Here is a 12,791-nt window from a genome sequence, read left to right on the forward strand (position 1 = left end):
TTTCGCATAAATTAAACGAGCTCTATTACAAAGCAATGCTACCCACTGTTGTGTTAAGAGCTAATATAGCCAATATTGTTGTAACTTGGCCTCATATTGATATCAGTACTTTTAACGGCAGGCCTAGACTTAGCAAGTTTTAAATAATGACTTAGAGACAGTGCTTTGTATGCGAGTGACTTGGCATGTTTGTAAATCCACAAACTGGCTATGACGGGGTAGAATTGCGATTGCCGTTGTGAGAATCGTGTTTGTGAAACAAAGGATTCCTTTTAATAGACCTCACTCATATTTCATTGTTAAGTTAATGTTGAAGTTTAGTTAAGTGTCAACATTTATTTTTCATAAGCAGGAGCTTTGCTTTCATGATAACACATCGAACTGCAAATTCACGGGTAAAAATAAAATGTAAAAGTAATGCAATGAAATACATAGCCACAACTAATGATATGGATATTACCCATTTGATACACTGTCATTTAAACTAGTATTCAGCAAACTGTGATAGGAGGTTAATTGTGTAGTGTATTTATTTATTCATTTATTCAAAAATACCTTGAGCTGGTATGACGCCACTATTAAAGGCAGAAAAGGGAAATGGTCACAAACATCTGCACTCCTGTGGCTGGCTGTGGCCAAATGTGATGATGTGAGCATTTGCATGCTCAGTGGTCATTAGGCCCTATTTGGTATGTGTACTGCAGGTTGAATGTCTTTTTTTTTTCCTCTTCGTAATTTAGTTAGCTATACAATAACAGCTTGCTGTAAGTCCTTTATTTGTTTAGCTTGTCACACCATTGCTATATTTACATGGATGGACTGCATTTATATAGCGCTTTTATCCAAAGCGCTTTACAATTGATGTCTCTCATTCGCCAGAGCAGTTAGGGATTGATTAGGTGTCTTGCTCAAGGACACTTCGACACGCCCAGGGCGGGGTTTGAACCAGCAACCCTCCGACTGCCAGACAATCGGTCTTACCTCCTGAGCTATGTCGCCCGTGCCAGTCCATCCATTTACTATATTTCCGTATATCCAGAATAATCACCGGCCTCGTCATCCAGCAACAGCTTAGCCAAACCTGAAGTGATTCTCAGTTTATCCATTCATTACAATGGCTTTATAGTCTTTGATTGTTGTGTAACCAGCCTTGCCACTTTTCAACTTGTAGTGACTACTCCAGCACACAAAGACTGGCCTGATGTTGGCTTGGCTTCTCAGGCCCTTCTTATTTATTTATTTATTTTTGAAAAACCTCTATTACCCACTGCTAATTTTATGATGCAGCCTTAGTTTAACAGTCCCCTTCTCTCTACAATAATATTTCTTTTAGTTCAGTCAATACAACCCTTCTTAGACACTATAAGTGTCCTTTTTTGCAACATCCTTTAATTGAGAAATTCTCAGAAATTAGCATCACATGCACGCAATACTTGCCACTAATGGGAATGGTAATAATGAATAATGCATTCGTACAAGCCATGCAGCATTGCTTGTGTAAAAGTTAGGCACTAACAGTCTGCTATATATTTCATTGACTTGTATATACAATCAAAGTAGTATCTGACACATGTATCACTCACACTTTACTCTCTTATATAATGCTTAGCATAGTGGGGCTGATACAAAAAGCAGATAACTAAATAGCAGTAATGTCCTGCTGTCCTGCTGAGAGGTTATGTGTAACTTTCATTAGGTGAGAGTATGCCCTCATCACTAACTGCTCCATACAATGACCAACTCTAATTTGCAGAGAGCTCATATTAATGACCTGTTATATGACCTTTTTTTTGCTGTGTGCCACTGTATTAATGATCTCTTCATGCCCCCCCCCCCCCCAGCACAAAAAAACAGGTAAAGACACAATTAAAAAGTAGAAGATGAGGAATTTATTAGGTTGTGACATGAGCATGCGAGTTGAATCTGTCAAAGCTACCACTGAAAAAAAACACAGGCAACTTAAGTGGAAAAAAGTAGCAAGGCAGATGGATAGAAGCATGGCTGTGTTTCCTGGTGTGACATAAGTGCTTGAAACCATATCAGTAACCAGTGGGCAGCTCTGTATGCCTCAGAAATGTTCATACTACAATCGCTTCTTTCAAAATGAGTGAGGTTTGATCCAACCCTCTCATTATGTGTGTTAGCCCTTCCCCTCACCACGCTACCTTGTGACTGTACTGGGCTTTAGGTTTTGAGAAAGAGAAACAAACATATTTTATGCAACCCCACCTCAAAATAAGACGGTATTTGCTATACCATCAGACTATTGCGAATGTGGCATCATATAAAAGTACATAAATACTTTAAAATATTTCATATTTGTATGATTTTTGAAGCTGTCGAGCAACAGAATGCTCTCACAATGGCCATCTGTTTTACGATGTATTAAAAGACAATCAGCATTGCAATGCAGACAATATACGCCTACAGCAGATTATCCCTTGTTATCTTGAATCACCTTGACCTTGATTAGTTTGGTCTCAGCCATAATCACTGGGGTGCAGTGTCTCCCGCCTTTAAGAATGAACCTTTGTCAAATGAATGGAGGGGTCTATTCCCACATGACCACTCACAGACCAATCCATCACCCATGCTAAATCTACTTCTAAAAATATATAAACAGCCAGTCAAAATACATGGGCATGTTTCATAATTTCCAACAAAGTAAGTGAAGTTAAATTGTAGGTTAAGACCTTTTCATGTGCCCATTTTCTCTGTAAGTGTGAGAGTGAATATCATGATCTAGTCCATAGAGCAAGGTGCTTTAGAATGAGGATGAGCCATTATTACTAAACTCATCCTTCATCCTGAAGATATGTTTTTCCCTTTTTTTTCTATTAACCAAGTCATTTATTTTCATGACTTCTTATCTTTTGTTTTATGCTTGAAAACTACTTCTGGTCAAATCCATTTTTACTAATCATTATCATAGTGTATAACATGTAATCGGCTTGGTTCATGGATTTTTACAAAAAAATAAAATAAAAATTTTGAAACCCTGCTGTTCAGATGTTATTACAAAAAACAGGCAAGGCACTTCCCTGTCAGCTCAAGATAGTCCTTGGATTGTTGAAGTCCTACCAAAAGCTCATGACAATGTTCTGGATACAGCTGGTCCTTAAAAGAGATTTGGCTTACAAAAAGATAATACATATTTTACATAAGATATTAATTATGTGTTCATTTTTTTATGTGAGTTCAACAAAGGAACAGCAAGTGACTCAACATTCTAGAATGAGCATAGTATTATAAAATTAGTCACAATTTACATAACATAGAAAAGATTTTCCAGGAAGATAAGAATGTTACTGCCATGGTTTGATTATTAGCCTACCACAAAATTGTTGGTTTAAATTTTAAAGTGAAAAGGTTTATACATCAAATGGGCCCATGGACTTTGACAGTTATAGACTGGAATTAATGTATTTCACAGAGCTTAAATGCAATAAATATCTACATTATCCTCCCAATTTTAACATAATTGTAACTGGAATTTGTATACATTATTTTGGCTCTGTTGTATGGCTACCTTTAGCTGTGATAATACTGATAAGATACTTGATGTAGGCCTATTGGTTGGGGTATTTCTGTTTCTTCCTAGAAGAATTTCTCCAGCCCCTTCAGATTTTTTTTGAGTTCAGTATATGATTTTGATTGTGGTTACAACTAAAGAATATTGATTTTGAACTCACTTAGCCTTTTTTGTGGATTTGAAGGAATGTTTAGGATCATTATCCTGTTGGAATGTCATTATTCTCAGCCAAGCTTGGGCCTCTTGGCAGGAGAATCGAGGATTTAGCTTAAAATGTCATACGTTTTAACCAACCTTGCTAGCACCAAAATTATAAATAAATGATAAAACAAAATGGATCGTCCTCCATGTTTAGCTGAAAGGATGGGGTTATTCTCTGTTTGAGCTTCAATTTAACTTTAAACCTTTTCTGTTTTCTTCATCTGACCAAAAAATATGGTGCATTTTTCAAGTTGCGTTTTGATGAATCGTTGCCACTTTCAAAATGTTCTTCTGCTTCTGTTTAGAAAGAGACTTCCTCCTTTCAACTCTACAAGGACCAGTTTCAGACTGATAATGTGGGCTGGCCAGTTTCACAATGTGATCTCCATGAGTATCACAAACATGGTTTAAGACCAATAAATGTGGTCCCTGAACTGGCATTTGGTGTACTAAGCTACATTTTATTCAGCCCATTGTGGCAACATATGCATGCACCCTCTTCCTCTTCCTGTAAAGATTAGCAATTGCCCCTGTAACTGAACATCTTACTAATGGGTGTTCATTTCTTTTGGTAGCCATTGCCCTGCCTTTTCAGACTGACCTGTGTATTAAAACCCAGGCCGATGAATTGCCCATTCTTTTGAACAACTCCAGTTATGTCTAATAGTAACATTGCTTTTTAAAGATTCTGTGTAGTTACACAGGTTTCTGATAACCTCATAGACAATGGACACTTGATGCAGAGATTACATTTATTGGAATTTAATCATTGGTAACCATGAACATAAGTATGTTTAATATGCAATGTAATATTTCAAATGTTCTGTGCAGTTGTTTTAGCATTAATATTATATTCATTTATTTGAGCAAGTTTTAGACTTTTTTGTAAATATTAATATGTTTGTTTCCATCATATTCATAAGCTCATCCCATCACCTCAATGTCCTCCATCAATCTGTGAGAGTACAGAAAAGGGGGTCTCCTCATCGCTATTCAGGACTCGAACTGGGCTGTGAATAGTTCAGGCAGGGCTCAAACAAGCAGACTGCAGGGAGATAGCCGGCGCTCGATCGACCAGAATTATGCTATAGCCAATCACAGTCACTGTGGGGCTGCGCACTGGAAGATATTTAAGACATGCAGTAGATGGATGTAATTAGCTATTCAAAACCATTTAATTGATCTATTAAAAAGAATTGCATGGAGCTATATGCAAATCATAACCTTAATTCTAGATTATTTTTGTAACCTCTATAGCAAGAGAAAAAGTGACTATTCAGTATTTTTAAGTTGATTTTTGATATGCAATGAATCATCCATTCTTAAATGCATTTCTTTTTAGATCAACCTTGTGGCGTTTCTTGTATATAAAATATACATACCCGGGCAGAAATCATTGTATAATTGTATCAGCCTGCGTGTGTGAATTTACATGCCGTTTCAATGCTAATGTTAAATATGCACAGAATACTGTACTTGGAGTCTTAACTCAGTTTTATATGCATCACAAACAAAATTTAAAGATATTCTGTGAAGCAGTGGTTCTCAAACTCGGTCTTGGGTCCCCCGTTTAAGATGATTTTTGTTCCAACCACAATTGCAATACCAGAATTAAACATACGTTCAACAACCTAATTAGAAACCTATTGATTAACCTGTCTTTCTTTTTTTATAAAAGCATTGCTACCTGCAATATAGCACAAATATGAACATGGGTATGCACAGATATTTCTGGCATAATGTAGCTGAAGAGGGTAAACAATACCTATAAAACACAAAAAGACCTCATTAAGAAAAATTACAGGCTTGAAATTCAGGGATTGCAACCAAAACCAGCGAAAACCAGCCTACACAGGGGGCCCCCAGGATCGAGTCTGAGAACCACTGCTGTGAAGTAATAGTCATTTACTCACTTCTAATTTCATTGATTTATTCACTGTAGTAGTATGTGAGTTTTTAGACCATCTTTACAATACATATTTTATTCTTACAAGTAGAGGAAAGTAGAAAATGTTTAGAGGTTTGGTTTGAGCAGATGTTCCAGCTGCCATTAAGATTCTGTTTGAATCTATTCAGACTTTCTGTCTTTGGATCAGGGAGTATATGACACATCCCTCTGGCGGTAATGCACAATGCAGTGAACATACCTAGAGTGCAGCTATTGTCACATGTATTCGGTAATACGGTATTCATATTCTATATGTCAGATGTCCATCAGGCTATAAAAAATTAATACCCTACAATCTGCATCAATTTTCATCTATCACTCTTCTCTGATGTCATGTCATGAAAAACGTTGAGCAGAGACACAGAGGCTATGAGACTCAATTCTGCTCCGGCAGCACAATGGATGCATTCATGTGTGTAGGCTATTACTCTCAAACTGAGATAATAGCATGCATTAAAATAGAGAATTACACCATGGGTTTAGGACATTGGGTGATACCTTTCAAAATATTACCCAGAACATCTGTTCATGAAAAACACGGCCATTTCTGCAGTTTGATGAATTTATTGTCATAAGCTAAGCAATAGGAGATACAGCTTTCACTAAAATGAAAAAATATAGAACATTTGAAAAAAAAAAAAATGAGTCAAAGCCTTAATAACTACATACACAGGGAAATATCAACTAATCAGTAAACAACATATTTCAAACCCTTTTCCTGGCCAGCAAATTGCTTTTTGAGCTCAAAAGTGCAAGACATCACATAGTATTTTCAGTAGCATTAAAAAGAATGGAATCATTTATTTTAACATGTATGATTAAGCACAGAAGAAGTTATGTCTCCCCATAATAGCCTTAGCCTAAAATCACTGCCTTACACGTCTACTCCATTTTATGTCAGGCACTGAATTTCATTAAAGTGTCTCAATACCATTCACGACTACTCAGAGAGAGAGAGAGAGAGAGAGAGAGGGATAGAGAGAGAGAGAGAGAGAGAGAGAGAGAGATAGAGAGAGAGAGAGTAGAGTACAGTGTAATGCTTTCTCTTAATTTTGCTGACTGTAGCAAGAAAAGGGTTCTGCTCAGTAAAAATATCTTGTATGGTACAGAGTGGACGACACCCGAACTGCACTCACTGAAATAAACATACATCTCTAAATACTTACTGAAAAGCTTGTAAGGTTGAATGGAAGAGGAAGAATACTTATAGGTAATCTTTAGCTCAGACAGTTAAAAAACTGTACATTGCAAGCAAGACAGTGGGACATGAAAAGATGATTCTTAAAGTCTTTTAATTTGGAAACTAATAATCCATAAATCCCCCATATCTCTTCTCCGTGTCCGGCATGTTTTCGGAGTTACTTTCCCCGTCTTCCTCCCAGGACCGCCTGAAAAACCCGCCATACCTTTTTAGATCTTCCTTCCATTCCGGTCTGCCCACCCTCCTCATGAATCCTCCATACCTTTTCTGCAGCTCTTTGATACCGTCTTCCAGATCTGAGCTTCTTTTAATACTTCTCATAAACCCTCCATATCGTTTCAGGATCTCTCCATCCCAGTCTGTTTGGCCTCCTTTACCGCCCTCTGAGGTCAGGATATCGTTTAAAACGGCAAGTGTGTCCACTCCGTGCTCTCCGTCTTTCTTCATGAATCCGCCATATCTCTTTGCGAGAATTTCTCTGCCGTGGTCTTGGTCATCCGTTTCGACGTTGTAGAGCTCAGCAGTTTTCTTCATGAAGCCACCGTAGCGTTTCATAAAGCCGCCATACTTCTTGGCCAGTTGATGTTCATCGTTTTCCTGCTTGACGCTCTCAGTGACACTTTGGTCTTCCTCTGCCAAACTGTTAGGCTTTTCCCCTAGCAATACAGCCTTGCAGAGATCCCACGACCTTTTAGGGGCCAACTTTCCTTCACATTCTAATGTACATGTCTGAAACAAATTAAAGACACAATCACATTAGTAAGTTATTAGTACGTCTCTTTTTTGGGGGGGGGGGGTATTTTACATTTTGACAGTCCAAACAGATTTTTTCTGAGATTTATTGTCATTTTTTGCTCTATATGAGTGAAGGATTTTTTTTGCACACGTTGATTTTCCACAATGTTATAGGCTATTTATGTAAGTTTCAGTTGGCTAGTTTCCTTGAAAAAGAGAAGTCAATACCATTTTTTCTTTTGGATAAATGGCCATACATTAAACTGTGGTAAATTTCTCTTGTTGCAAGACTAGTGTACCTGTTGCGCAAACAGCCTAGATATTAACAAAATCACGTGTTGCACATATTTCAAACTGTATGGATCCTGTCGTTCCGTAGAGTGGCAGAGATGCAAACAACACCCAAGCACACATTCCATGTTGGGGGTGGTACTACATAAAAGCTTAACCAAACACTCCCTGAAGCGATTCTAGGAAATTGATCTAATACTGCGTGAAGCTGGAGTTCCTGTATGATCTTATACAGAAATGTTATTTTATATGTCTTCACTGCAGGTATTTTGAAAGTAAAAGAAGCACAATTAAACGTGTAGAATGCCTTTTCATCTGCATTTTATATATTGATTTTTAGAACTAACCAGCATTACAAGCGTATCTTTTCTTTCCATGAAAATTTACAGCAATGAAATATTAATGACAGAATGAATTATGACGCTTTACTGCTATCTAGTGGTAGAAAGCGGGACACGCATTCTGTAGGCTACTAAAGCAACATAAACATAAACCTACGTACAAGCCAGCCAGTACTTCATGGTACATCTCTATGATAGATATTATATATATATATATGACATGATAGTTATTGCCTTCTATTTAAGAATAGAATACGCATATTAATAACATGATTTTATACACACACCCAGCGCGCGTGCGTGTGTGGCACTTAAATAGTAATTTCACATTTTACGTGGCCAAAAGCCAAGAGATAAATAATAGACATTGCATTTGTATTATAACAGTAGTCTTCCCGCCAATATCTGGTGTATTGCTTATGTTGAATAACATTGCTGTAAACGTATAATACTTTCTGAACGGATATCTTGAAGTTTGGAATGTTTAAGAATCAAAAGAGAGGACGATGATGCTTTTAAATAAAACAGAAAACCTTTTGCAAAACCTCCTTAGATTCAGCAGAAAAAAAAAGTTTAAGCATTTAAACTTTTAAGGTAAAAGAATAGTCTTGGATGACATAAACATGCTGCAGTTAAAATATTTTCAAAAATATGATTTATTTTATTTTACTGAATGCTCCTTGTAGTGTGTAGTGTCATAATAATAGATCGTATAATTCTTGAAATTAAAATCTGAGACTCACGTCCCCTACAAGGGACAAAAATGAACGGCTGTGGAGGATAATGATGCAGTCGGACTACGCACTCCTGTTAGAAAGGAATGTGTTCTACATATGCTTTCGCTCCCCTGCCTCCGTTTCTGGAATTGTAGCGAAATTGTTGAAAGAAGTCGAATAAACCAATCGTAATTACTACTTTAGATACTACTTTTAGCTTTAGATAAGTGCCACAAAGCAACAAACTGTAAACCAACGCTGACATCGTAGGATTGTGATAACGAGAACGCGTTAAATGACCCCCCGCCCCCCACCCCCACCCCCAACTGCCTACCCTACCATTTTTATTTGTGTAATTTAACACTTTTTTTTACTGTAAAATTCAACGTGCACTTTAAAGGGATGAAGTAGCCTATGTTCATCCACTTCATTTCGCGACGGAACAAGGACAACATCGTTGATTTGTTTTAAGGAAATCGAAATAATTGCAAACATTGCTGTCAAGTTTGATTAAATACATTACTCAGTAATTCAGAAAATATATTATATTATCCTGATTGATTTTATGCTTTCAGAGTAGCAGCCTACATCGGAGGAATTTCCATGGAGACAAACTTCCAAACGTATTTCCTCATCAAACATGTACTTCATAAGCATGATCTTCATACAGTATCTTCATACAGTACAGCACATTTTTGTTCAACTTTGGAGAACACTCAAAGAGCAGGGTGCTAGCACGAACATGTTTACGCCAGGTCATATGCAGTACCTCCAAACGAACAACTCCGGGAGCACAACCAGTTGAAACAACTTCATAAGTCAAATTAATGTTCATTTGATGTGAATGCGGATTTATTTTGATGTTACTACTCATCTTAATTTCCCTAATAATGGATGAATTTGTGTTAACCCACAGCGTTTATATTTTATGATACGAATATAGGTGACTTCCCAGATATCGTATCCATTAAGATACATTTCAATTGTATGTCCAAATGCTATGCTACGTATAAAAGCTGTATACTGTAGCCAAAGTTACTTTGAAAATCAAGTCTTCATAATATTATTACTAACAATTGACAATTGGAAAGATTTTCGGGTTTTGAACTCCTGATAAACGTCGAGAGTAGTGGATATTTATCAAACATACTTAATTTCCTCTTGTGATTTATTTTGCACTTCCATTCATGGTTCAAATGGGAAAAGTAGATTTTTCACGCCGCTACAGTGTTTCAGTTAAACAGAGTTCAACACTTAGCCAACATTTAACGAGATTGACAGATAATGGCAGTTGTTCGTTTAACGAGGTAAAATCCCCACTCAGTTAAAAAGCGAAGCGAAACAGTGAAAATAGTTTCAAAACATGTAATGAAGTGGTACTTACAATAGTGTTTATCTCTGTTTGTCGACCCTGCATGTGGTAGGTGCAGTGCTCACAGTCTTTATCACATTCAGCTCTGACCGTAAGTACGAGGCAGGTGCTTAGAACCAGCATCCGACAGAGGTTTATCGGTAACGCCATGAGCTGCAATATAGAAAACCAAGAATCAGCATAATGGTAAGCTAATGGCTTCTCGTGATCCCTAGAGCAACCAAAAACAATTCTGTTGCGCACCTTGTTTCTTCCTGTATTTGAAAAATTATTTGTTTTGAAGCAACAGTAGAATGCGAATTCAACAGATCACTGGCACTGACTAAAATAGCAGGCATTTAAACTTTGTCGATGATAATACAGATGGGTCAATAGTTACTGAAATTAAGTAAATATTTGTCGTAATAGTAAACATATGTTTTAATCATTTAGAAAACAATGGGAATCCAGTTTCAAAGTAGATGTGTGCCATGAACTTAAAATCTTTCTAAGGAATAATACTGCAGCAGCCTGACATGAACAGGGGGAACATTAAATTCCAAATAAAAGCGAACAGATCCATGTACGGTGGTTTACTTACCTCGCTGGGTCTCTGGGTACTGATAAAGTCCGCGGAAGTTTCAAACTGCACTGATGCGGCTGTCGCCTCGCACCAAATATTTATACAGGAGCCAGCCAATCTCTCTGGAGAAAACCAAGAGAGAAAAAAGCCTGTGGTAAACCCAATCACAACCAAATATGTATAGTTTGTTTTGGAGATAAGACTGGTGGCAGAGCTCCGGCTTCAGCTATACAACGTCTCAGTGGTATACGTATTCATTGAATATAACAGACGCTGCAGCTTGCAGATAGTTCTTAAATGTCACGAGAATTTGGGGGTTGATAGTAATCCCCAATCACAGGGGGGAAGTTCCTGACGCGTAATGACGCAAACAACACTTGAGTAATCATTTACAGTTTTAAGGCAATTATTTTAATATTTAGGAGGACAACTACATTCATCTGTCAGGGGTAAGGATGTTTTTTTAATAAGTGGGTTTTCTAATGTTCCCAGATGAATAGACCGGAGGTTAGTTCAAAAATACAAAACAGCATTTTAATCTTTATGGAGAGAATAGGTCCTGTTCAGTAGTAACGGAATTTACGTTTGAAATTATTTTGGATAGTGAAGTCTTTAAGCAAATTTTATAGGCACCGCGATTGTTTCAACCCCGAAAGTATATATGCCCCGCCTACTACCAAATACTTTTAATATACGTGTATTTACGCAAGCTATTTAGTTTTGAACATGAATTTAGCTGTAATAGACTTAAGTTTGACTATAATTGGGCAAGGTTGAGTCATTACTTCTTTAATAGACAGAAAAAGCTGCACCTTAATGAATAATGCAGAGATTTGTAAAAACGAATCCTTGTAATTATTCTGTTAAAATGAGAAAGTTCACTCCTTTTATATACAGTAAATTCAAACCACTTACCCGCACAAAATAATTAAATGAACTTAAACACTACTTTTAGATTGTTTGAGATGTTCTCTTTTATACCCTACTAAATATATTTATCACATTAATGAAGTATAATCGTTTCTTTTGCAAGATTGTTCACATATCAGTAGGGCTATTTAGAATTTAGATTTTGTGACCTTTACAAATTGCCTCCCACACAAAACATGAATTTAAAGTACTTACCTCGTGTGGCTAATTTAACCCCTTATGGAGAGACCAGACTAAAGACAACCAGCTGTTGCTTACTGTATAACTGCATAACAACAACAAGAGAAAAAAAGTTTTTGTTTTTTAATGTTATAATTATTTTGCCTCTCCTATCTCCTGGTTGGTAATTCCTGCATCTGGCATCAGGTCAACCAACAGTTCAATTTTATTTTAGTCAAACTTTTAACCTGCATGTTTATGGCCTGCAATGAAAAATTGGCAATTGACATAATGCAAGTAAGGGACTCTATAAAAAGTTTGTTGTCCCAAGTCTATCTCCCACTGTATTGCATCTTGTTAGTATTTCTCTTTCAGAAAGATAATTTCAATGAACTGAGTACAGAGTGATTGCACTTTACTGCCTGGAACAGACTTGGGACAGTAAAGTTTGAGATTTATTTCCCATGAGATGGCCTTCACTCAAGTCCTCCCAGCTCTATAATGAATGTGTGCAATTTGAACACTTAAAATATATTTTAAGTGGTCTGATAATGTGCAAACAGTTATGACCAGGATCTGATGCATAGTGATGGCACCGCATTGTATTCAGTGGTGGCGGGGAATTCACCAGTAAAAAATATGAGACAATTTGTTTAGTGTCCATTGTTCCAACACATTATGCCTGGCCACTAAGACATTCAAACAGAGTCTGGCTAAATTCTAATTGGCCTTGTGTTATAGAAAGTTCTGCACAATGTTCTGTCTTCTATTGACCTGTCTTTGTGCTTAAGCAAGTTGTGCTG

General features: G+C 36.9%; 1 protein-coding gene across 1 annotated transcript; it reads right to left on the reverse strand.

Moving 5' to 3' along the window:
- Positions 1–6,229: 6,229 nt before the first annotated feature.
- On the reverse strand, positions 6,230–11,196 carry penkb (proenkephalin b). Its single transcript, XM_035413064.1, has 3 exons — positions 10,918–11,196; positions 10,350–10,490; positions 6,230–7,611 (listed from the first exon to the last, which is right to left on the reverse strand). Exons 2-3 carry the CDS (start codon positions 10,485–10,487, stop codon positions 6,985–6,987), a joined length of 765 nt encoding a protein of 254 aa, XP_035268955.1. The 5' UTR covers positions 10,488–10,490; positions 10,918–11,196; the 3' UTR covers positions 6,230–6,984.
- Between the last annotated feature and the right edge of the window lie 1,595 nt (positions 11,197–12,791).

This window comes from Anguilla anguilla, chromosome 4 (assembly GCF_013347855.1).
Source record: "Anguilla anguilla isolate fAngAng1 chromosome 4, fAngAng1.pri, whole genome shotgun sequence".
Lineage (NCBI taxonomy): Eukaryota > Metazoa > Chordata > Actinopteri > Anguilliformes > Anguillidae > Anguilla > Anguilla anguilla.